Below are 25,000 nucleotides of genomic sequence, written 5' to 3'. Positions count from 1 at the left end.
AACTGCGATACATCTACAGGATAGCGTGCTCTTTTGAAAAACAAACTTAATTGCTGGATCACTTGATAAAAATAGAAAAGAATCTTAAAGAAAACAAATGCAGTCATCACATCTAAGGATTGCTGAGTTGCAATATAATTAATCTTTGCTTTTGGGAATAATACTGCTTTAGGAACATATTAAAAGAGAGACTCTGGGCTTCCCCCCCAAAAAAAATCTAAGTTAGCAGCTACAAATACTGTAATGGTGACTTTAATAAAAAAAAACACTCACCTGTTCAGGGATCCAGCGATGTCCTCACCCGAGCTGATTATTTAATCGGCTTTGGGTTCAGGTGCCAGTGCCTTTAGTACTGGAAACTGCCAGTGATAGTCGCTCTACACCTTGTGAATGGTCCTGTAGTCTTCTGGGACCTGTGATGTGTCCCAGAAGACTGCCGTGGAAGGGGGGGGGGGCGAACTTCCACCTGAAATCGCTACGGCGCATCTGACCAGAAGTGGGAGCGGGATGCAAACAAGTGGAACTTCCCCTTTTGGGCGAAGTCCCGCTTTAGGATCTGTAGGCTGGACACAGGTTTACTTTAAAGTTAAAAATTTAACTTTAACACCAGCAAAAGTGTGCATGTTGGAACAAAATAAATGGGAATATGTATATTTTTATGGGAGCTAAATACTGTTTTTTGATGTTTTCTTTCCACTCAGTGGATCCTTATCTATAGCGTTTATATTTGTGAACCTCCAGTCTATTGGTGAAGTGTAGTATTTAGCCGTGAAACAATTTCCCACTGTTGGCAGGAATCCCGTGGCCATAATAATAAAATAAACATCCAAAAATACAGCAGATTGTTCTTCCTGGGATCTCTGACATGGCAGTGATAGTTGTCTTCCGGCCATTCTGAAAATTCCTGTTAATTGCCTCCCTGGAAGTCTTACCTTTGTCATCAGTGGCCGTCTCTGCTCTCTATAACTACTATAAATAAACAGGTCTTGACAGATTTTGGTTATGACATGTCCGGTTAAAAACAAAATATGCTTTTCCTATTTACTTGTTGACAAGCCGTCAGAAGTTTGACACAGGCAATGTGTGGCTCATTACAATGAATATTACAGCCTAAATTACTGCACGCTTGTTCAATATTTACCACTCATAAATAGTAAATGTATTTTTTTTATATTTGCTCGTAAATAGTAATTGCGTTTTCTGTAAATTTGTAAATATGAATAACTTAATCAGCCTGCTACTGCTTTTCTGTCCAGGCTGGAGGTAGAGAGAGGACTCCACTGTATTCCTTAATGGTAGGTGGTGTTTCCCACCTTACATTGTCAATTTTGAGGATGTTTAAATCTCAAAACTGGATGGACAGAAATAAAGATCAATTGCCCAAGACCATCCACTGTCTTTGAGTAAGTTGTAAAATGATCTTTAATTTTGAGGTCATGAAGAAACTACTTTCATAGAATTAAACAAGAGTCCAGTGGGTAAATTTACTTGCTGAATTTACAAAATTAAAAAAAAAATGTTGAATTTGTCCAGTGCTATGTATAAACCTAAATTGAGGGACATCTCATTCACTAGGGATCAATGGAGGGTACAGCTAGGACCAGCACAGGAGTAACCTCTTAAATGTCTTACACAGGAGAAGAGAATGGTACATGGGATGTTTTACCTATTTAGGATTGCACAGCCCTATCCAAGCTATGAACAGGGAGCCTATTGCTCCCCATAGTTTTTGAAGTTTAGGTTCAGCCTTAGTGAAACTCCTCATTAGCTATTTTTTTTTTTTGATGCATGTTCTCCCCCGCTCCTTGCTTGTGAGCTGGATGCACATAGCCCCCTTGTTCCAGGTATTGTAGATTTTTTTGTGTGTGGGTTGGTACCTCGAACCAAGTTGAATGGGACTTTTTAGGCAGGTAATTATAGTAAAGGTAATACAAAAGTATATAAAAAAGACAAATATTTAATGTCTTGTATCAAACAGTGTACATAATAAGTACATGGTTAATAGTGACGGGTTATAGATCCAAGTGAGAAGGTGTGAACAGCAGTGGCGTATCGTGGGGGGTGCAGGGGGGGGGGCGGCCGCACCGGGCGCAACATCTGGGGGGGGGGCGCATCCGCTCCACACTGTCCGCAGTGTCATGTCAGATGTCACTGAGTCAATCACTCTGTCATAGGCTGGCCGCCGCCGCCTGCTGAGTCTGCTCTCGACTCTGCCCCTGGCTCACTCTCACTGCTTCGGCTTGGCAGCTCGGCTTGGCCGCTCGGCTCCCGAATCCGATCCAGTCAGTGTTGCCCACTGTGGAGTGGTGGTGGGGGGAGACAGGCCAGGCGTGCGGTACGGAGATGGACTGTCTGGGGGAGGGACTAACCCGCAGCGGCCGCCCAGCGCAGCGCGGGAGACGGGGAGAGAAGAACCACACCAGGCCAGCAGCAGAAGAAGCCGGCGCGAGGAGGAGGAGGAGGACGACAGGACAGGAGTCACAACAGGACAGGAGTCAGCAATTTCAGCAAAGAAGACAGGTGAGAGCCTGGTGACAGTGATGCTGCAGCAGGAGGAAAACCTAGCCTGGGGTCGGTCGGGACAGGTGAAAAAAAGGTAGGAGTAGTGTACTGGCTGTACTAGTCACTGTCTGACTGAGAAGACTATGTAAAGGGGATCTATTTTAAGGGGAACCTGGCCTGCTGTAAGGGGGGAGATCTAAATGGGGGACGGGGGCTTACCTCACCTCACTTCACCCTGCCCTGCTGTAAGGGGGATCTATATGGGGGACCTCACCCTGGCCTGCTGTAAGGGGGGATCTATATGGGGGACCCCAGACCTCACTTCACCCTGGCCTGCTTTAAGGGGGGATCTATATGGGGGACCGCACCCTGGCCTGCTAAAGGGGGGGGTCCATATGGGGGACCTGATCCCCCATATAGATAACCCCTTACAGTAGGCCAGGGTGAGGTGAGGTCCCCCATATAGATCCCCCCTTACAACAGGCCAGGGTGAGGTTAGGTCTGGGGTCCCCCATATAGATCCCCCCCTTACAGCAGGCCAGGGTCCGGACCTCACCTCACCCTGGCCTGCTGTAAGGGAGGATCTATATGGGGGACCTCACCCTGGCCTGCTGTAAGGGGGATCTATATGGGGGACCTCACCCTGGCCTGCTGTAAGGGGGATCTATATGGGGGACCTCACCCTGGCCTGCTGTAAGGGGGATCTATATGGGGGACATGGGATCTATATGGGGGACCTCACCCTGGCCTGCTGTAAGGGGGGATCTATATGGGGGACCAGGTCCCCATATAGATCCCCCTTACAGCAGGCCAGGGTGAGGTAAGGTCCCCTATATAGATCTCCCCCCTTACAGCAGGCCAGGGTGAGGTCCCCCATATAGATCTCCCCCTTACAGCAGGCCAGGGTGAGGTGAGGTCCAGGGTCCCGCATATAGATCCCCCTCACCCTGGCCTACTATAAGGGGGGGGATCTATATAGGGGACGGGACCTCACCTCACCCTGGCCTGCTGTAAGGGGGATCTATATGGATCTATATGGAGGACCTCACCTCACCCTGGCCTGCTGTAAGGGGGGATCTATATGGGGGACCTCACCCTGACCTGCTGTAAAGGAGGATCTATGGGGGACCTGCCCTGGCCTGCTCTAAAGGGGGATCTATGGGGACCCTGCTCTAAAGGGGATCTTTAGAGCAGGATCCACATAGATCCCCTTTAGAGCAGGCCAGGGTCCCCATAGATCCCCTTTAGAGCAGGCCAGGGTCCCCATAGATCCCCCTTTAGAGCAGGGTCCCCATAGATTCCCCACTTTAGAGAAATGTCCCCATAGATTATATGGGGATCATTCTCTAAAGGGGGATCTATGGGGACCCTGCTCTAAAAGGTGATCTATGGAGACCCTTCTCTAAAGGAGGTTCTATGGGGGACCCTGCTCTAAAGAATACATGTGCTTAGGGGGTAAGGGTTTCTTTAACTAATCTAGTGGAAGAGACTCAAGTGCTAAAATCCCGCGGGTTAGGGGGCGCAAATTACTTGCCTTGCCCCGGGTGCTGACAACTAACGCTACGCCACTGGTGAACAGTTAGGAAGTTTAGTGACAAGTGTTTCATATGGTGACTATTTAGGATAGATCTCTTTTTTTTTTTTCCAAAAAGAGATCTCTGTCTTTCCACACAGCTTTGCTTGGAAATTCTGATCAGAGAGTTTCTCCTGCGTTTTTAAGGGGAAAACGCAGGAGAAACTCTCTGATCAGAATTTCCAAGCTAAGCTGCGTGGAAAGACAGAGATCTATCCTAAATAGTCACCATATGAAACACTTGTCACTAAACTTCCTAACTGTTCACACCTTCTCACTTGGGTCTATAACCCATCACTATAAACCATGTACTTATTATGTACACTGTTTGATACAAGACATTAAATATTTGTCTTTTTTATATACTTTTGTATTACCTTTACTATAATTACCTGCCTAAAAAGTCCCATCCAACTTGGCTCGAGGTACCAACCCACACACAAAAACTTCTTAGGGACGACGGCAAACCCACACTCCAGATAGGTTGATAGAGATAAAAATTGTCCAGGTATTGTAGATTGGAAGCTCTATTGATCCCAGTCCTGTTTGATATATAATAACAATAGGATTCCCCGAAGAAGCCTTTGGCAAAACATGTATCAATTTTTATTGGTGATGATACACTGATTTCTACGTCTGGCCCTGCATATGTAGGATTGATCTTTATCCTCACTTATACCACTAGACACATTGATAGTGGGCCATTCAGGTAGGTCTCTTTGTATGTTTGTGTACCCAGTCATGGGAGATTATCAGCACTTGCATGCTTTTCTGATTATCTTTTATGAGATTTGAACATGTTGTTTCAATAATCTTTGAAACTTTTATACATACAAGTACTGTACTCCTTCTTTCATATTTGTGATTATAGGTGGCAACCAGTCAAATACTATTTTCTGTTTTTTGCTTCTATAAACCTAAATTAACAGCAACTGTGAGTCCCTAAAAACTATTATATTCCCTCCAAAATATATAAAATGTAAGATACCTTATGAAATTGCTAAAGGTATTTTGGAGTATATGAAGGTAATTCCTGCCATGCACTTGGCAATCTTGTTTTTGGTTTTAAAGCTTTCCATATTTGACTACAGTGATATGTTGCCTACAGTTTAAATAGTTTCCAATTCTCCAGTTTTCTAGTTTTCAAAGTTATCAATATTTGTATAGAAATTAATTGAAATGCTTTTTGAATGGACTCATTTGAGCCCTAAATGCTTAGTGCAGGCAATCCAAGACTGATTTGAAATTTCAGCCATATGCAGGGAATAATTGTGTTTTTGGATGAACCACCACAATAATTATATGTAGCACGGGTTTAAAATATATTTAACAAAAATATGCATTACATAAGGTTTTTCACATTTGACTAGAGCTCTTTCAGAAAACATTATAAAACAGGGTGGCTTGGTTACGATGTCTGTGAAAGTTTTAGGTTTTTGCATACGGATTTAGTTATTTGCTTACATAAATGCTGTTCATCCATAAAAATGCACCTTAGCCCAAGGCCTGGCAAATACTTCCTCTTCTTTGAATGAATCAATGATTTACAATGAACTCAGTGACAGACAACTAGCAGACTGAATATAGAATCACACTGCTTAAAGACATTAGATGAAAACATCCAGGTGTTCAGCCCTCTATGAGACTAATGCATTAAAACTGTATGATAGTAGAGAGTATCTGTTTTTTTTTTGTAGCATCAAATCATATCCTAGATGTAATTTATTCATTACCCTTTTCCCTCTGACCATTCTCCACTATTTTTAACCATGCTCTTTCTTCTTCCTGTTCATTTTTTTCTTCTTCCATACATGGGCATCTGCAGAACTTTTTCCAGTAGGGGGGCATCATTTTAAGGTCAGCCATATTCCGCCCCTTTTCAATAATGTCATGAAGGGGAGGGGCTTAGCCATTATCACATAAAGCGCAGGCATTCAAAGGATTGAGAAATCTAATGCAAAAGCAAAGCTGACACTCTGTGTTTTGGGCCCGTGCAGGTGGCACAGCATGTCCTGTGACGTCACGTGCCATGCCTCTGTGCACGGGGCCACATATCTCCTCCCTCTCCTGGTTCCCCCTCTCCTGGTATGATAGCACGGGGCCTGAGGTTGAGGACAGTGGTCCACGTGGCTGCTGGTGTCAGTCACCCCGCAAGCTGCGACTTGCAATTATTTATTTTTAAAGGGAAAAAATAAGGTGCTCTTTACCAGTTTTCAGAGCGCTGATCGCCGCTCACGTAACCCACCGCCTCTCTCCTCCTCTCCTTCTCCCCTCCCAACTGATGTCAGTGGGGAATCCTCGGTCCTGTCCACTGCAGGCAGCTGTCAGACAGGGAGAGGAGAGAGCTGGCGGGTCACGTGAGTGGCAGTCGGCGCTCTGAAAACTCGTAACAGACACAGGGGCACTGAGAAATCGGGGGGGTGGGTGCCCATGCTTTCATACATGCTCTCTCGCTTCCATCGCTTCCAATCATAATATCTCTATTTTCTGTTCATTCTTCTTCTCTTCCATCCATGCTCTCTCTCTTAACTTCTCTGACCATTCCTCTCCACTTCCAACCATGGTTTCTCTCCTTTCTGTTGATTCTTCTTGTTGTCCGTCCATGTAGTCTCTCTGACCATTCTTTTTCTCTTCCATACTTCTCTCCCGTCTCTGATGACTTTTCTTCACTTCCAACCATGCTCTCTCCTTTCTGTTCATTCTTCTTCTCTTCTATCCATGCCATCTCTCCTCCTCTCATCTCTGACCCCTCTTCTCGACTTCTAACCATGCGTTCTCTCCTTTTGGATCACTCTTCTCCTTCTCCAGCCATACTTTCTTATCTCTCTTCTTCGTCCATTTTTCTCGATTTAGAACCATTCACTCTTGCCTTTCTGTTTAAACGTCTGTCCTTGCATCCATACTCTCCCCCCTTCCTTCTCTGATCATTCTTTTCCACATGCAATCATGCTCTCTCTCCTTTCTGTTCATTCTTCTTCTCTTCCATCCATGCTCTCTTTCCTCCCTTCTCTAAAAATTCTTCTCCACTTCCAACCATGCTCTCTCTTCTTTCCGTTGATTCTTGTTGTCTTCCGTCCATGCTGTTTCTCTAACCATTCTTCTGCTATTCCATCCATGCTCTCTCCTCCCATCTCTGACCACTCTTTTCGACTTCTAACCATAATCTCTCTCCTTTCTGTTTATTTTTCTTGTCTTCTGTCCATGCTGACTCTCTGACCATTTTTCTTCCCTTCCATCCATGCTCTCTCCTCCCATCTCTGACCACTCTTCTCGACTTCTAACCATAGTCTCTCTCCTTTCTGTTCATTTTCATCTCTTTTATCCATACTCTCTTTCCTTCCTTCTCTCACCATTTTTCTCCACTTACTACCATGTTCTCTCTCCTTTCTGTTCATTCTTCTCTTCCATCCATCCTCTCCCTCCTCCCTTCTTTGACTGTTCTCCGATACCAACCATGCACTTTTTCCTTTCTGGTCATTATTCTTCTCTTACATCCAAGCTTTGTCTCCTTGCTCTTTGATCATTCTCCTTCACTTCCTCCCATGACCTCTCTTCACTTTGTGATTATTCCCCTGCTATTTAAAGAGCTCACAGGATTTTTGGCAAGATCAGCAAGTATTTTTTTGCATTTACCAAACATTACTAACAAAATGTTGTCAATAATATAGTTAACATACTGAAAAGGAGTAAATAAGGGAATTTCTTTTTTGGGCTTATACACATTAAATATTGAGTTTCATATTACATGAGTTAAAGGATCCGGATAATTTGCCTTGTAGTTAAATGACTGCAATAGTAAAAGAATATTATTGTACATGAGTTCTCTAGCATTGCAAAACATTGCCATTTGTGGCATTAGCATGAGCTTATTTGTTTTTATTTAAACAAATAAGAACCTTACCTTATTCCTCACACTCGCTGCCAGGCCTCTTCTCTTCTCCCCGACATTCCAGGTTGTGGGCGGGTCCTTGGCATCTATACATACAATGCAGGGCTATTGCTCCTTCATTGTAGTAATGTGACTGCTGACTGAAGCGTCTTTACAGGCTTTGCAGGCATACAGATACAGTGAGCTTTCCTAAGTGAGGTAAGTTATGAACTTTATTCCTCTAGGCATAGACTTAAAAAACACCTACAAGGGTATTTTTTTCTGCTTGGAGAGTGTATCTGTGCATATAAGCCATATTTAAAATGTCCAGAAATGTTCCGGGGCACTCCAGGGAAACTTTTGCACATTTTGAGGTTATCTGTAAAGTGATCATAAGTTATTCATTCGGAATATGTTACATGATTAGTAATAATTGCCAGATGACGTTGTTTAAGATGAAATGTACTACCCATATGTAACAGTGTTACTGCCTTATATGTCACATACCATTCTAATTCTTAAAACCAAAAAATGTATTAAAAAATGTCCAGAAACATTTATGTAATTGGTTTAGATCCTTATCTGAACTTACTGTGATTGAGATTTTGATTCTGATAATAATATAATTTCCCACACATAGGTGACATATTGTTAGTGATACTGTTAAAGGACACTACAGTAGACTCTTAAATGATTGGTAAAGCTCATCAATATGACATAGTCAGCCACACCGTCAAATAGCATCCACTGGTGATAGAAGTTCTACATATAGATGTATTATGTTATGAATTAATCTATATGAGTAATTTGTATTTTACCAAACCTTGAACTCAACATCAGAGGTAGATTTTAAAGTGATTCTGCTGCGAGGGGAGATAAATCAAAGTGTTGAAGAGTATCCTGGCATACTAGAGAAATTGCTTTACTTTTCACATTTATATTGTGGTTACGGATTAAACTGTAGACAAAAATCATCAGTGCCTTTTTTTGTGTTTCTGTGCTCCAAAAAAAATATTAATTAATACATATCAAATTTTGGGGTTTTCACTAGAACAGGAACAGAAGGGAAATCTTCCTGTAGGGATACTAGTTCTGGTGACCCTGGTGGCAACCTGGGATTCCCTTTACTTTTACAGGATTCCTCTCTTTCCTGCTTATATTATGGGACAGAAAGTAAAAAGCAATCCACCCAATGGCAATATGTAGGGCAAAAAAAAAAAACTGCCAGGGGTTATGACCTTTACTCTATCCCAAAAAAGCTTCCTGACATTGCTAACTACCAGACCGCCTGTCAATTGACTAGAGTCCTTGACTGGTGTAGACATAGTCCACTCAAACAATGAGTGACTATCGAGCAGGTTACGACAGATATTACATTACCTGCCCTTCAGTGGTGTTCAGTTGATGTACTGCTATCCCTCAAACCTCATTCTACCATTGGTGTTACCTGGAGTATCTGCAGAAAAGTCTTTCCAGATAAATCGATCTGCCCTGCTCCATCTCCCTTTCTACTAATTCTGGTAATCGTTCTTTTGTGCCAGACATGGATGACTCTGGATGCTTTGGAACCCTAATACAAATGCGACTTTTAGAGCTCATCATTTTATAACAACTGGCCCACCATGAAGCAACTAGCGACAAATCTCTTTCTGTCTACTCTAAATGTCTGAAGTAAGGCCTAACTTTCACACTTTCTGACCTCTCTCTTCCCAGCGTCAGCCCTTTCGTGTAATCTCACACAGTCTGAACAATTACTCTTTTGCCTGACCAAACTGACAGAATACTCCTTTTCACATATACAATCTCTATCTGTTGTAAATACCAGGAATTTGATTTTAAAATTCTGATGAGATGGTATTACACACCACACGGTCTACATAAAACGATCCCATAGAGTTCAGAACTATGTTGGCGATGTGGTGATGCCGTTGGAGACATATTGCATGCTTTTTGGCCTTCTGATACGTTTTGCACATTTTGGTCTGGAGAACAATGCATTGCACAGAAATTTACAGACCATGAGCTCCCATTAGACCATTCTTTCTGTTACACCATCACAACTTCCTTAGTTTATCTTATCAATGTTTAGTATTGCCACGTAAATTCAATGCATCGCATAGCTGTATCCCAGACCTTTGGAAGCCATAGCTAATACCCTGATTGGAGTTGCGATGTGGCTATCTAAAATTACCAATTTACAAAATGTGAGGTCTGATATCAACTGAAAAGGGCTCGTGAAAAATTATGGGCACTATATGTTTTTTTGGCATGAGTTCCTTTATTCTTTTAATATAAGGACCTCTTGGAGGCTTCATCCATTTTCTGGTGGCTGGCGGTGGTCCTCTTGCCAAAGAGTGGAGACTGGAGAGGGACAGACCCCCCTTCTTCCTGCTCTTCCCCCAAATTGTGTTCAGCAAGTATATTTTCTTGAAGATGTGTTACGACCACAAGTTTCAGTAGTTTTCTGTAAATCATTGTGGGTATGCTGAGCATTTAAATGCTTTTTGATGGATAATATTTATAGGATTTATCTTGCAGTTATTTTGTTGAGCCTTTACATGTTTTATGTAGCAATGGACTTCTTATGCTCAGAATTCCAACTTATGCCTGTAATTCTGTATACTTTTTGCATTGATAAATATTTAAAAAAAGTATTGGCACAAAATACGAATGCTATCTTGTCAGGGAGGTGTGTAAATCTCAGGATTGGAGAGAAAGAAACACAAATCCTTTGACAGGTAAAGCAGCTCCCACATATGTACTGGATGTATTCTATGCATTTTCCTATATGCCTAAATTCTCTCCATCAACATTAGGTATTTTTAATTCTTATGCTGCTAGAATTAGTAAATAGACAGGAAGTATATTGTATTTTCTTGTTTTAATTTTTTTTTTTTTTTTTACATTTCCTCAGTTGCTTTCTGGTGTCTGGTCTAGACCAAAATTATATCATATATACCAGGAGTCTTCTTTGAATGTATGACACTGACAGACGTGGGAACAATTTTTAACTAATGAATGGCTGTGTAATAAAGAGTTACTTCCATGAAATGAAGTTCCTTTCATTTATTACCCAGTTTATACTCTTTTTAATTCTTTAAGTGCTAGCCAATAAAATACAAAAATAAAACTGAAACATATGTAAAATGATTTGCAGTTACATATTCTCAGTGTCCCCTTTTTAACCAGCTGGTGTTTATTAACAAAATCGATTTGGATTTCTTTGGGATCGATTTACTAATACTAGCGCTTGCAAAATCTGGTGCATCTCTGCATAGAAACCAATCAGCTTTCAGTTTTTTTGTCAAAGCTTAATTGAACAAGTTGAAGTTAGAAGCTGATTGGCTATCATGCACAGCTGCACCAGTTTTTGCACCCTTCAGTTTTAGTAAGTAAACCCCTTTATGTTCTTTAAATTTAAATACAATTTTCCCCAGCTAATTTGTTTTTCGCATTTCATGTTTAAAGTAAAGTATAAGCAAAACAGTTTTTTTTTTTCTGTCTGTGGGGATGAGTTAACACCTCAGGTTGTTATTGCTGTCTGTATCCCTTCTAGGGGAAGCTGTGCTGGAGAGCACTGTCACCAAGGCAGAAACAAATGGAAAAGATAGAGTTTTCCAGTTGTCAGTGAAACAGAATTACAGTGGAAAGTTTCTATTGTGAACACCAGTTTAGGTGACAACTGTCTAAGGGGAAAATTTCCTTCACATTGTAAAGATTTCCTCTCACCACCCATTATTGGTACCTTGCTCCTCTGTCATTGTCCAATTAGCAGGTTGCAAGCAGGGAGGTACTCCAACAAAAAAAGTGGTTTCACCTACCTGCCTGTGCTGTTCAGTGGAGGTGTATGAACTACAAAAGTGGCTGAATAGAATCATAAATTCTTTCAGAGATGAAAGGCCACTTATGTGTATCAAGGCTAAGCTCACACAACATTTATGAGTCAATTTTTATTTTTCCACAGAAGATTCACACAACTCCCACCCAGGACTCACACGTTTTCCAGTTGAATACAGTTAGAAATGTTTTTTTTTTTGAGTGAATAATGTATGACTTTTTTTTTTTGCATAAAAATAGAAATAGACCCCTAAGCATTCAACATTGAGTTGAAGCACATGCTAGCTATTTACAAGGATTTCATAGCCATTATTTTAGACGTAATGTAGTAGTCAAATTTATTCTCAAAATTTCTTAATAATAGAAAACAAAGAATCTAAATTTGAAAGTAGAAATTCATTTTTAGGAAAAATTATGAAGAACAGGAGCAAGTTCTTTAATGCTTCATCACCATAACTTGGTGTAAACTTACTTTAATTTAATGCGTGTTCTCTACTTAAAAGGTATATTCAAAAATAATACTATAAAGACAATGGGAAATGACTGCACCCTGCTACCACTAATAACTACAAAAATACTAAATTACATTTATTTCTTCACAATTAATAGCTAACTTAGCATTTGGTGTTGTATATGGGGTGTTGGTTTAATAGCAATCATGTAGATACCCAAGCAAACATTTTTTGCTATATATCCATTCATTATTTGTGGATAATAAATGCTATTCAATATTTTTGTGAGTATTGGTGGTAGCAGTGTGCTTATTTCCTATCATCCCTGTGTGCTCTTTTGAGTAGTTTTTTATTAAATATAAATCAACTATAGGTGGAAAAAACAATCCAACCATCTTTAGTTACATACAGTGTGTTGCAAGGACTTTAGAAATTAAAATCTGCTGAAATTATTGGAAAACTCACACATAGTTTCTACTTACTGTACTTTTCATCTACTGGAGCCACTTTGTACTCCCTGTTCGGAGGTGAAATAGTCTTCCTACTTTAGTTATAGAATTAGTTCCAATTTTATAATTAAAAGAAAAAACAAATCAGGACAGCATAAAATAAAAGGTCCATGTATTTCTCAGGGCAGTTTTATCTTGGCTGTTTAGGAAGCATACTAATAATAATTTCTATGAAAAAAGGTGCTTGCTTCTCTAATTTTTTAATTTGGAATTTCCAAAAATCTTTTAGAAATAAATAAGACTTAGATCTCTCAAGGACATCATCTATCAGAATCTGATGTAGACCCACAGTATATATGTATATTACATTGGCTGATTATAACTGACCTATTAGGTATAGCTGACCTTGGTCTACCTTCAGCTTTGCTGTTTTTAACGTTTCAGCAATGTCTTGTCCTAACTCATAGAATGTTATCTGCATGATGGTCCACTTTACTCCTGTTCAGTTGGCAAAGTACAGGAAGTAATAGTTCCCAAGTAGTTACCCATACTGTAAGTCTGAATAAAGACATCTTGTTCTTTTTTATTTATAGAGTCCTCAAACAGGAAGCAAAAGAATGAAAAGTTCAGTGAGTATTAACATCACTGCTAAGGCCAAATTAATCAGTTTGAATCTGCTAAAAAGATAGTGAAGACGTTGCTATGGATTTTAGATTTATTTAGGTCTGTGAGCATTAAATAGCAATGTTCTTCGTACAAACATATTTTCCTGTTGCTGCCTAGCTCTTTCTTGTTGCTGCCTAGCTCGTTCTTGTTCTTGTTGATTGAATGGATTGCAACAATTTATTTGAATAAAAAATATATAATTTTTAATCAACCAATCTGTTTCTATAATTTTAAAATACATTTGGATTAATAGAAGTAACTTGAGAATTTATTGTTGCTTGCAGTATCTTCTTTTTTTATTAACAACGTATGGTGAAAAGTATACTATACAGCATTTTTATTATAAAAAAAAAAATTGTGGGTACTATTATGTAAAGGAGCATTGGAAGCTGCTTCTCATGTTTATGGGCCTTATTTACTTTGTAGAAATAAGAAGTTTTGGTTTGCACATTAGAGATGTAGATTTTTTGAATTTTGTACAGTACTAATGTATAGTTACACATAGTAATTTGATATTAGTAGTGGTCATTTTGGTGACGTCACATCATGGGATCTCATTTATGTAGTCCAAAACTTGATACATGATAATGTAATTAGGATTGGATCTTGAAAGACCACTTGCAACCCTGGGCACCTAGTTTAATATGTTTTGAGGCTTTTAGCATAACCTAAAAAACTGGTTAAGGCTGTTCCTTGTCCCTCATGTCAACTCTGTTCTCCTCCTTAACTTTTTTATGCTTACCTTTCTTTCAACTGTTATTCCTTTCCTGTGGCACTGTCTTAGAACTGAGCCAAGAATGATCTCTCTGGCATTTATCTGTCAGTGGTTCTAAGCCAGAAAGTACCTTCAGCCCCCGTTCACACTGGTGCAACTTGTCATGTGATTTAACAGGTCAACATTGTCAGCAATGGAACTGTTTAAATCGGTGCGACGCCGACTTTGTGGTGCCACACCGATTTGAAAAAGTAGTTCCTGCACCACTTTTGCCGATTTCAGGTGCGACTTGCATAGACATCTGTGCATGAAGTCACACAGATGCCAGCAAAATTGCTCCTGAAGTCACACAATTCAAAAGTCCGCAATCAGTGGGAACCTACACTGACACAGCATTGTTTTCACACTAATTTTTATTGCATATCCCTAATAAAGTCAGGTAGCAATGTTTTTATAAATTGCAATGCCTTTTAGGCCTCATGCACACTGTACGTTTTATTTGCTGCTCCTAGGGGCTTTTGGTGTTTTTTTAATGCCTTTACAGAAATTCTAGTTGCTTAGCTGTCATACTGGTCCCCTGTACAATTCTGTAGGTTTTGTTAACTTGCTACATACTTGTTGCAAGTTAGTCACCTGGAACACTGGACTGATAGAATTGAAAGTTGGTAACGTCATTTTTCCTTCAAAGAAGCAGCTCCGTGGTTGAAGTTTAGTATAGGTGAACCCAGTTCTGGTTCTAAGCTGCTACCTCTCTGGTGTGTACTGAAGAGTACCTGTTACAAAAGTTCAACTTACTTGAAGGACTTTTTGGAACATTAAGGCTTCATTCACAGATGTTATTACACATGTGTTTTTTAGGAGAAACGTTTCTGCGTAATGATAAGTTTAATACTTGCACATAGTTGCATTTAAACACATAAAGATGCATATGTGTACGTAATGAAAATTGAATTTTCCCCTTTGTTTAGACTTAATGTATGCTCTTACAAATGCATATAAATGCATTTATATGCCAAAATGTGTAAAGTGCATGTTGTTAGACACATATTTTTGGATTCTGTGTTACAGATCTGAATGCAGGACATGTTTACGCACCTGTGTGAATGGCTTAATTGAAAATAATGCAGCTGTGTTCAGATCCGTGACTAAAAAACACTTGTATGTGCATTTTTTTTAAATGGCCGCGTGACTAAAGCCTAAGGCCCCTTTCACACAAGCGGACCGTTCAGATCCGCCTGTCCGTTTTTCAGGCGGATCTGAACGGTTGCCCCATGCATCTCATGGGGCATCGGATGTCAGCTGAGACATGTCCGCTGACATCCGATCCGTCAAATCCAGACGGATGGAAACTCATTGGAGCGGATGAGAATGGACAGACGGTCCATTCTTATTCAATTCCCCCATAGAGAAGAATGGAGACCTGACAGCTCTGTCTCCGCACACAGAGTGGAGACAGAGCTACCATCCGCCTGCTCAGCGGGGAATCGATGGATCGATCTCCCGCTGAGAAAAACGGAGTCCGCCGATGGACTACCGTGTGTGAAAGGGGCCACACTAAACAGGAGAACAAATCGTGGTCAGTTCCCTAGCTATGCTGGAAACTCAGCCTGCTCTCCTCCAATGATCAAACTTGTCCTGACACACCTCCTCTGCATGGCCATTCACTTGGAAGCTCAGTGTCCTGCTACTTCTCCTTCCCCAACTCTTATGCAGCTGAGAACAGAACTGACAGAGAGAATGTGATCACTTATAAAAAAGGGAAAAAAATAATTCATAATTTTTGTATATCTATACACAAATGTTTTGCCTTTAATTTCCTAAACATTTTTGGGTTTTGCCTTAAATTTAGGTTTTCAAGGTGGTCATTTACAATCACTTTAATGGTCAAATAGAGCCAACAAGTTTAAAGGGAAAAAGCCTCCCCCTTCTTCAGGGTGTTAGACTTCATCAAGCCTCAACAAAGGTCCTCTAGTGCAGGGATTCCCAAACAACGGCCCTCCAGTTGTTCAGGAACTACAATTCCCATCATGCCTAGTCATGTATGTGAATGTCAGAGTTTTACAATGCCTCGTGGGGTGTGTAGTTCCACAACAGCTGGAGGGTCATAGTTTGGGAATCCCTGCTCTAGTGCATTCTGTTGTGATTATATTAACATCAAATGATCAAATCCTAAAGAAGGGGGGGACTTTTTTCTCCCAAAAATGTGTTGGCTATATTTGATGCATTTAGCTATTAAATATTCCAAAAAGTCTTTCAAGTGAGATGAATTTTTGTACCAGGTGCTCCTTAGTACACATCCAAGATGTTTTAGAAGGAGGTCAGCAGTGGAAACCAACTTCATTATCTCATGACAGATTTTAAAAACTATTATTCAGGAAGCCACATTGTTTACTGTCTAATGAAAGAGTAAACAGTATGATCTTATTAAAGTAATTAACACAAAAGAGGGAAGGCAATTGTATATAATAAACCAGAAAGCACACTTATGCCTAAGTTTCTCATCATTTATATTTTAATTATACTTTCTGTTGAGTACGGTGTTTGTTATTAATTTGCGCGGCTTAACCTTCTTCCTCTTCGACATTCTTTAAATGCATGTCACGTTCTTCAACATTAAAAAAGAAGTTACTGATATGCTATGGTGTGCATTAGAAGGTATTATGTAACATAATCTTCTTATTTACTTCCATGCTAGAAGGCAGATACTGTCTTTGTGAATGGATTAGTGATTATTTCTCTTAAAACAAAAGCAAATGTAACCACTTTTGAATATATTATACTATGTGCCATTTAGCAGATTATTGGCTAAAGTCTGTCAGACACGAATGTTGATTTATTTAATGTGGTTGTTACCAACCAAGGTGGCACTTGAGCTGATGTTCTTCAATAATCTCCAGCATGCTCTGCCAGCATGTTGCCAAGGCTGATGTGTAAACTTTGGACACCTGCTTTATTACGTTGGGTTTAATATCAGTGAATAGAGAGCTAGCTTGAAGTTCCTTATGATTAATATGTCCCAACACCTTTGTGCAGTTCTATTTCATTGTCTTCTCATTAAATATATAAGTGGTTTTATGAAGTGTTTCACACATCTAGTTTTTCCCAGGATGTTAGTGAAGATGTACTAGGAGGCGTTCTGTGCACAGTTTGTTCTAAATCCTGTTCAATACGCCTCCGTAGTCTTGTAGATGGTATAAAGAAAAGGTGGTGTGAATAGGATAGATGACTTCAAGTTGAGTTCTAATCCAACATTCTCTTTTTTTTGGTTTTGGATGTAATGAGGAAAAGGTCAGAACTTCTTTTGTTTCTCATTGTTTTCTGTTTCACAGTAATGAAGCTCCTACTGCAGAACCGGCGGCACATGATAAACTGTGAGGAAATCTTTCTTATAGTGACACAGGCATCAATAGAAACCCTTTTTTTGGAAGGAAGGTTAGAACCTCTGTCAGGTCCCTTTTAAAGAAATTGCACCTGACTTCCTGTCCTGGTGCCGGGTGTCACAGTGATAGGAAATCAGAGAAACCCTCCCCAATAAGAATACAAACAGGAATACAAATTGGACAAAGATTTTCTTGTACAAGAACACAGGTAACACTCACATATTCTGCTTACTGCACTGTCAGTCTTCATATTTTACTTTTATCGAAGAATCTTCTGCATCTTATACACTTTTGGTTATGTTGGATGCCTGGTGTCCTGATGCCAATGTGGTTACTTCTTCTGGCCCCTGTGTCACTACCTTCTCCTGTAATCATGGGGTTAACAGGAGGAACCACAGAGCTCAGGGGGAGACCAAGCATACGAGATTCCCAGAATGATCAAATGCAAAAAAGGATTTGGGTGCAGGATTTCAAGTATGAACCCCACCATGCAACTTTTTTAAAAAAAATTTCTAAATACAGAGAAAAGCAGAAAAAAAGTAAAACAAATGTTGAAGTCAAACTCATGACTAAGTACATGCTAAATAAATAGGCACATTTAGGTGCCCATAAACCAATCGACCATGGCCATAGGTGAAGTCAAACAATAAAATAACTTGAACAGACTTCAACAAAGGAGAAGAAGGTGAGAGGGAAGGTAGAGGTAGGGGAGGGCATTGGGGGAAGCAGGTTAGGTAAAGGTAAGAGGGAAGGAAATATGGAAGAAAGATACAAGTGTAATCCTAGCATCAGAACAACACTAACCAATCTTATCAAGGAATCTGAGTCATCACCCACCAGGCCACTTTTTATGTTCGGTGCATTTGATATAATAAGTGTCTTTTTATTTTTTCCCTTAGAGAACATATAAGATAACTAGTGGCCCCAAAAAAATTTATAAAAAGGACCAATGAAAGAGGCACATGTATCAAGACCACATGGAACACAGTCCATGCTTTAGAATTAGAGGCAGCTGCATCCCTGAGCAAGACAAAAGGGCTGCGGGAAGGATGACCTGCTGGAAAAGTCATACTTAGAAAGACCGCACAACCATTTCTTTTCATTATTTATTTATTGTGTGGCACTCTAGAATTGATATCAATCATATAGATGTGGTCATGATGTTTCAGTAAAGAAAATGGCAGGTAATTAAATGTGACGCAGTTACAGTAATATTTAAAACAGCTGATCAGATTCTTATAACATTTCAGTAATATGTTCCTCCTTTAGACTCATAAGTCATTGAATATTCTACGTAAAATCATACAAGGTTAAATGACTCGTTACTTCTAACGCATCTTTTTCTCCTTTTTTTTCAGGTGTTTCCAATGCTATAAGTAAGAATTAGGACAGAAGGAGCAGGATGAAAATATGGCAGTCCTGTTGTTGCCACCAAGTCCTGACATTTTCCACCGTTTCACCCCAGAATCCTTGGCTGCTATTGAGAAGCGTATCGCTGAGGAACAGGCTAGAAGTGCCAAGCAGGAATACCGAGAAGGAGAGAACAATGAAAACAGTGAGGGGAAACCCAAGCCACATCCCGACTTGGAGGCCGGCAAATCGCTGCCTCGTATCTATGGGGACTTTCCTCGACATCTCATTGGACAGCCCCTGGAGGATATCGACCCTTACTACAAGAACAAGAAGGTGACACCAGATGGGAATTCAGCTTTTTTCTTCAAGGGGGGGGGCAGTGGTCACACTTGAGAAAGTAGAAGATAGTTTATTTAATTTTGATATTTTGAACAGCTTATCTTTATAGTATTGATGATGCCCGTACACAGAGGATGCAGTTTATGTATGTCCTGGCCAAACATCTAATTTTGCAATATTGAAGACTTGAGGTGTTTACTATTTGTGTGGCTATAAACCTATAGTATACCGCAACCTAGGTACTTGTGAGTGTTACAACAAACTGTGATCTAAGGTCATTTATGAGGATGTTGATAACAGCCAACATATCTAGTCAGAATATGGCATAACTTATTTTTTTTTCTCCTGAAAAGGCACCAAAACTACCTTAGATCTACAACAAAGGGAAACTATGTTCATACATATGTTTCATTCTTCACAAGTTTATAAATTAGCATTTCATATCATTTTTTTTTTCATTAGCTGCATTAAATCCTTATGTTACAAACATTTAATAAAGAGTTCCCCCATGTCATGGATTGTGGTGTATGTGCTGTACTTTCTAAAAAGAAAGCCCAGCACTAGCACTGCAGACTGCTTCTGCATGACGAAGCAAAAAGGGTACTGCCTCATCATTGGTGGTTATAACTTGCAGTGGAGTGGGGACATTTGCGTTAAAGAGAATAAAAAACAGTGGGCTTTATTTACTAAAACTGGAGAGTACAAACTCTGGTGCAGCTCTCCATAGAAAACAAAGAGCTTCCAGGTTATAGCCCAGGTTGTTTTTGAAATCGTGCGAGTTCAGCTGAACTCGCATGATTTCAAGCTACCATTTCAGTCCGACTTTGGCGGCGATTTCACAGACATCTCTGCAGGTTCCTGCACAGATGTCTATGGAAATTGTCCCCCGAAGTCACCAAAAGTTGTTCAGAAACTACTTTTGGAAATTGGTACAGTGACGTAAAGTTGGCGTTGTACCGTCTTGGACGGCGCAGTTGCCAGAAATTGGCTCCAATTTGACATGTGATTTGACATGTCAAATCGCATGGCAAACCGGACCAATGTAAACGTAGGCCTAGTGTCAAAGCTTGATTGAACAAGCTGAAGTTAAAAATTGGTTGCCAACTATGCACCAGATTGTAAATGCACCAATTTTAGTAAATCCCCTCCCCAATGTTTCTTTAGGAGAAAAGTTACATAGGCATCTTTAAGAGCTGGGACATTGTTACCTGAAAATTGCAAGATCTATTTCCTGTGCTAAAATGAAATGCCCACTATCACAGAGGTTTTATTCACATTAAAATCAATGTCAGCGATGTGACCTTGCCCTAATATAGTATTTTGTTTTGTGAATGTACATGTAGACACTTATCTGGTCCCAGTCAGTCTGACACTACTGATAAGTATAGATTTTATGGTTAGTCATATCTGCCTGCAACCCCTGTATGCATCTAGACTCCAGCAAAAGTTTCTGACCAGTTTCACTTTAATATCAGTTTTTTTTTCTTGGTTTTGTTGTAATTGGGGATAAAAAAAAAAAAAAAAAAAAAAAAAAAAACAGCTTGCCTCCTGAATGCCTGGCGACTGCAGCTCTAACTCCCCTGGAAAATGTTCCACTCCAGATTTTACTACCTGTGTTGTAAATTTTAAAAATTAGATTCTCCATAATTCCTATAGGTATAGAAGAAAATTAGAGTTTGTTTTTAAATATTTTTACTGCATGTTCAGAATTTGTAAATACCTCAGTGTGCATGATCTGGGCACAGGTTAACTTTAAATTCTTTAAGACACGTAGGTCATTTCAGACACTAAATTCACTGGCTGAATTGGTTTGACACTCTCACGTCTATGATTGCAGGTAGACACTATGGATGAGTTCTGTAAGGATTATTTCTTTTGTAGGGGAATTGTGTAGAAGATTCATTTTATATGTTATTACTCTCTCCTGACATATGTGCCTTCAGTGTCTGCCTTTGTTACTCCCCCCCCCCCCCCCATCCTATGCACTGACATAAACACGCTAGTTCAGTAGAACCAACCTTAAAAGATTATTGATGTCTGCACCCTTTAAAAGATTTTCTATCCTAATGGGGTTATAATTTGGCCTTTAATGTTCAACTGCTGTCTAAAATGTTTAACCAGCCATAAGTATAACTGTCAAAGATACCATTCTTTATTGAACAACAGAGTGTCAAACATCTAATATGTATCAGTCAATCAGACATTTGTTACAGTAACTGCAGTTACGTGTAGGCTTGGTTCACATTGGTGCGATGCGGGAACCCTGCGAATCCACTGCAGGTTCCCGCATTGCACCCAACTCGCAGGCAGTTCACACTGCCATATGTGAACTGCTGGGAGTGTCAATACAAAGTTAATGACAACCCCAGATTGGTTCGTATATCGCCGTCAATTCGGACTGGAATCGGATCACATAGGTGTGAAAACCCATGCGATCTGATTCTGGTGCAGACCAAAAAAAAGGGTCCTGCACGAGTCTGGTCCGAATCTGATGCAAATTCAGCCATACAATCTGTATGGGTGAATTCACTTCGCACAGACATCGCATGTGATTTGCAGTGCGGTGCGAAACTCATACGCAATGAGTTCCATCGCACCAATGTGAACCGATCCATAGTCAGGATTATGAAAATGTATTTCTAAATGGGTTCTTTACACCCAAACTGTATGCTGTTCTTAGCAACAAATGATGGATCCTTTTTCTAATCTGTTTTAGATGTTTGATTGCAGGATGATGTTTGATATCAGTTGAACTTCAGTCTTAAAGAGGTTGTAAACCCGTTTAAAATTTTTTTTTTTTTTTTACATCCTGCAAGAGAAACACATAATGAGCTAGTATGCATCGCATACTAGCTCATTATGAAATACTTACCTTAGAACGAGCCCCCGCCGTGCCGCTCACTCACCTGTATGACGAGCGACATGTTCAGTCGCCCGTCTTCCGGGATCGCGGCATCCGGCCATCTGATTGGCCGGAGCCGCGGTGACGTCACTCCCGCGCACGCGCGCGGGAGCCGACGGTCACGGCACGGGGCTCTGAAGGAACGGCACGATCAGCCGTTCCTTCAGAGCGCATGCGCCAGTGACGTCACTGGCTGCATTAAAGGTAAATATCTCCTAAACGGTACATGTTTAGGAGATATTTACAGTACCTATAGGTAAGCCTTAATATAGGCTTACCTATAGGTACAACTTCCCGAGGAGGGTTTACTTCCTCTTTAAATTCAACCTTGCCCAGTTATAAAGGCTTTGGTTCTGTACTGAAATTGCTGCTTGATTTACCTGCACACTGTGAGCTTCTCACAGTATGTGTCAGAAGCTGTAGCAAATCAGAACCTTATTCCCTGGCTGGAGGGCTTCCAGCATCATCTAGTTCTTTACTCCTTAGCTTTCCTGTCCCTTGCCTGCCCTTTCATATTTCAGTTTAGATTTAGGTTTTTGTAATCATAGAGGCTCTGCATCATATATGTGCATTACTTAAAACAATCTGTGTGCAAACGCAGGCTGCCCAGGATTGCCCACACGTCTGGACTGTCTTTCCCCCAATTAAGGCAGACCTCCAGGCTCCTTCAGAAAAGAATTACAAGTCAGCAGCTACAGATACTGTAGCTGCTGATTTTTAATATTAAGACACTTACCTGTCCACAAATCCAGCGTTGTCTTCATTCAAGGTGCTGCCGTTGCCATGTCAGAGAAGTGTGCTGCACTTTGTAAATGGCCCGGGAAAGCAGGAGGGGGGCCAAACTTTAAGCTGAGTTTGCCACAGCAAAGTCAGGCTGAAGTGGGAGTGAGTACCTGTCAAAACAAGGTACCCGCTTCTCCTTCCCCCAGAAAGATGCCAAGTGTGGCAGTGGAAAGGGGGGGGGGTAAACAAGGGGATCTTTCCTTTTGGGGTGGAGCTGCACTTTAAGGAGTTTTGGTAATTGCAGAACACCTCCCAAGAGCCAGCCCACTGCTTGCATGAGGGCTGAGGGCTCCTGAGAGGAGTGCAAAGACAGGGTGCTGTGATGCATTCAGGAAGCTATGTACAGCACCTCCCCTCCCCCCTGCAACCATTATTCCTATGCCTGCATTGCCTAGAGATACACTGAGACCCAGTAATGATATCACTAGGATTAAAATAAGGCATGCAATGAAAACCGGGTTTATTTAAACAGTTGATTACCATAAGGGGGAAAGAAGGGACCAAGGTAGACAAAATGTTAGCAGAGTAAACTTCATCATTAAAAATTTTCAGTCGGTTTTATCTAGCCAGAATTGTGTTATACAGTGTATCCTCAAACGTATTTTAATGCACCACTTTTTTTTTTCTACTTTTCTTTCTAGACCTTTATAGTACTAAACAAAGGGAAGACAATCTTCAGATTTAGTGCCACACCTGCTTTGTATATAATTAGCCCTTTCCATCCTGTAAGAAGAGCTGCAATCAAAATTTTGGTACATTCATATCCTTTCATGTTAGACAACATTCTCTTTGAAGTGCTGACTCAGCATCATGTACCACATGCGATCTGAAAATGCCATCCATCTGTTCTGTGCAGTATGTGCAAACCTGACAATAAAAATAGGCATAAATGAGATAAAAACAATATGGGAGTCTCTTTGCAACCCACCATTTTATTTTAAAAAGGAGTTTCCAGATTTTTTCCCCAGTTAACATATAAATGTACATTTTATTTTTAGTGAGTATGTATTTTGAGGTATTACAATTAAAACTAAACTCCAGGCAAAAGCTAACTATATAGATAAGTTAAATGTATATGGTAGCTGTTCTGCTTGATTCCTGAAATTTACACAGCTCTATCACACAGCACAGCCCTGTGTGTTTATAATGATGCTATTCTGAGTCAAGAATTATTTTAGCGTGCATAAAAAATGTCTGCTCCCCTTGTAAGCACACCTAACAGGCAGGTACAGATTTTCCAGGTTCAGCAGTCGGCACTGTGCCATTTTATTTCATGCTAAATTAAATGGAGTAAAATAAATACATCAGCCACACCAAGATTCAAGTAAGAATACACACATCGCTTGTAGTTGGACAAAATTTGTTTAGCTTGGATTTCAGCTAATGAAAGAGAGAGTGCTACAATAGCAAGCTATACCGTTTGTTCCTGGTTTTCCAATGTGTGCCAGCACAAGTTAATGATGCTGAAGGGTATTTAGGCGCCATCCTTTGAACAAGCTGGTGCTGTGTCTTCCTACCAGTTATCTGAGAACACCTACCTGAGACCGACGTCTGTTATTTCCTGATTGTACTGACCGGGATTGCCTTACTATCTCACCTTATGAACTGTCTACTTCCTATTTGTTGTTGACATAGACTGCCTGATAACCCTTAGTTGGCTGCCTGCTTCAACTGTTGCTTAAACCGCAACACTCACTTGTCTACTGTTGTGTTTACTGCCTACTTGTTGCTAATAGGACTGTCCGACTATCCTCCACTTGCCCTCTGCCAAGACCCCTGCTTGTATTTGACAACTCTCTACTAGCTATCTGCCTCAACCCCTGCTTGAATCTGATTACTCTGTAGTCTCCTGACTTGCTCACTGTCTCTGCAATGTAGTCCCTCCATTCCTGCTACCACTGGTGGGAAATCCCAGGGTCTGTGACCTGGTGCCAGTTTGCAGCAAAAATAACAGGGGGCACTAGGGTTCCCGGCCATCATTCCTTGCAGGATGCTCTCGTGAATACAGACTGGTACTTAACCGCCTTAGCGGTAAACCCGAGCGTGACTCGGGGTAGGAATTTTCTGCTATTAGCGGTATCCCCGAGTCACGCTCGGGGTCAATGGGCAGAGCGTGCAGACAGCGCAGCGGAGCTTCTCTTACCTTATCCTGGCGATCCAGCGATGAGCTCTCATTGCTGT

At 40.6% G+C, this 25,000-nt stretch overlaps 1 protein-coding gene across 1 annotated transcript in view; it reads left to right on the top strand.

Annotated features, from left to right (window-relative positions):
* Positions 1 to 25,000, top strand: part of LOC309556717 (sodium channel protein type 5 subunit alpha-like) — a 600,678-nt gene that overhangs the window by 157,683 nt on the left and 417,995 nt on the right. Inside the window, 2 exon segments of the mRNA XM_082259196.1 lie at positions 18,801 to 19,128; positions 23,461 to 23,579. Coding sequence (XP_082115322.1) covers positions 18,853 to 19,128; positions 23,461 to 23,579 — 395 coding nt within the window. The 5' untranslated portion in view covers positions 18,801 to 18,852.

The sequence above is a fragment of the Pelophylax lessonae genome, assembly GCF_965119305.1.
Source record: "Pelophylax lessonae genome assembly, chromosome: 5".
In the NCBI taxonomy this organism is placed as follows: Eukaryota; Metazoa; Chordata; class Amphibia; order Anura; family Ranidae; genus Pelophylax; species Pelophylax lessonae.
The sequence above is the reverse complement of the archived record's forward strand: the minus strand, read 5'-3'. Positions and strand labels throughout refer to the sequence as shown.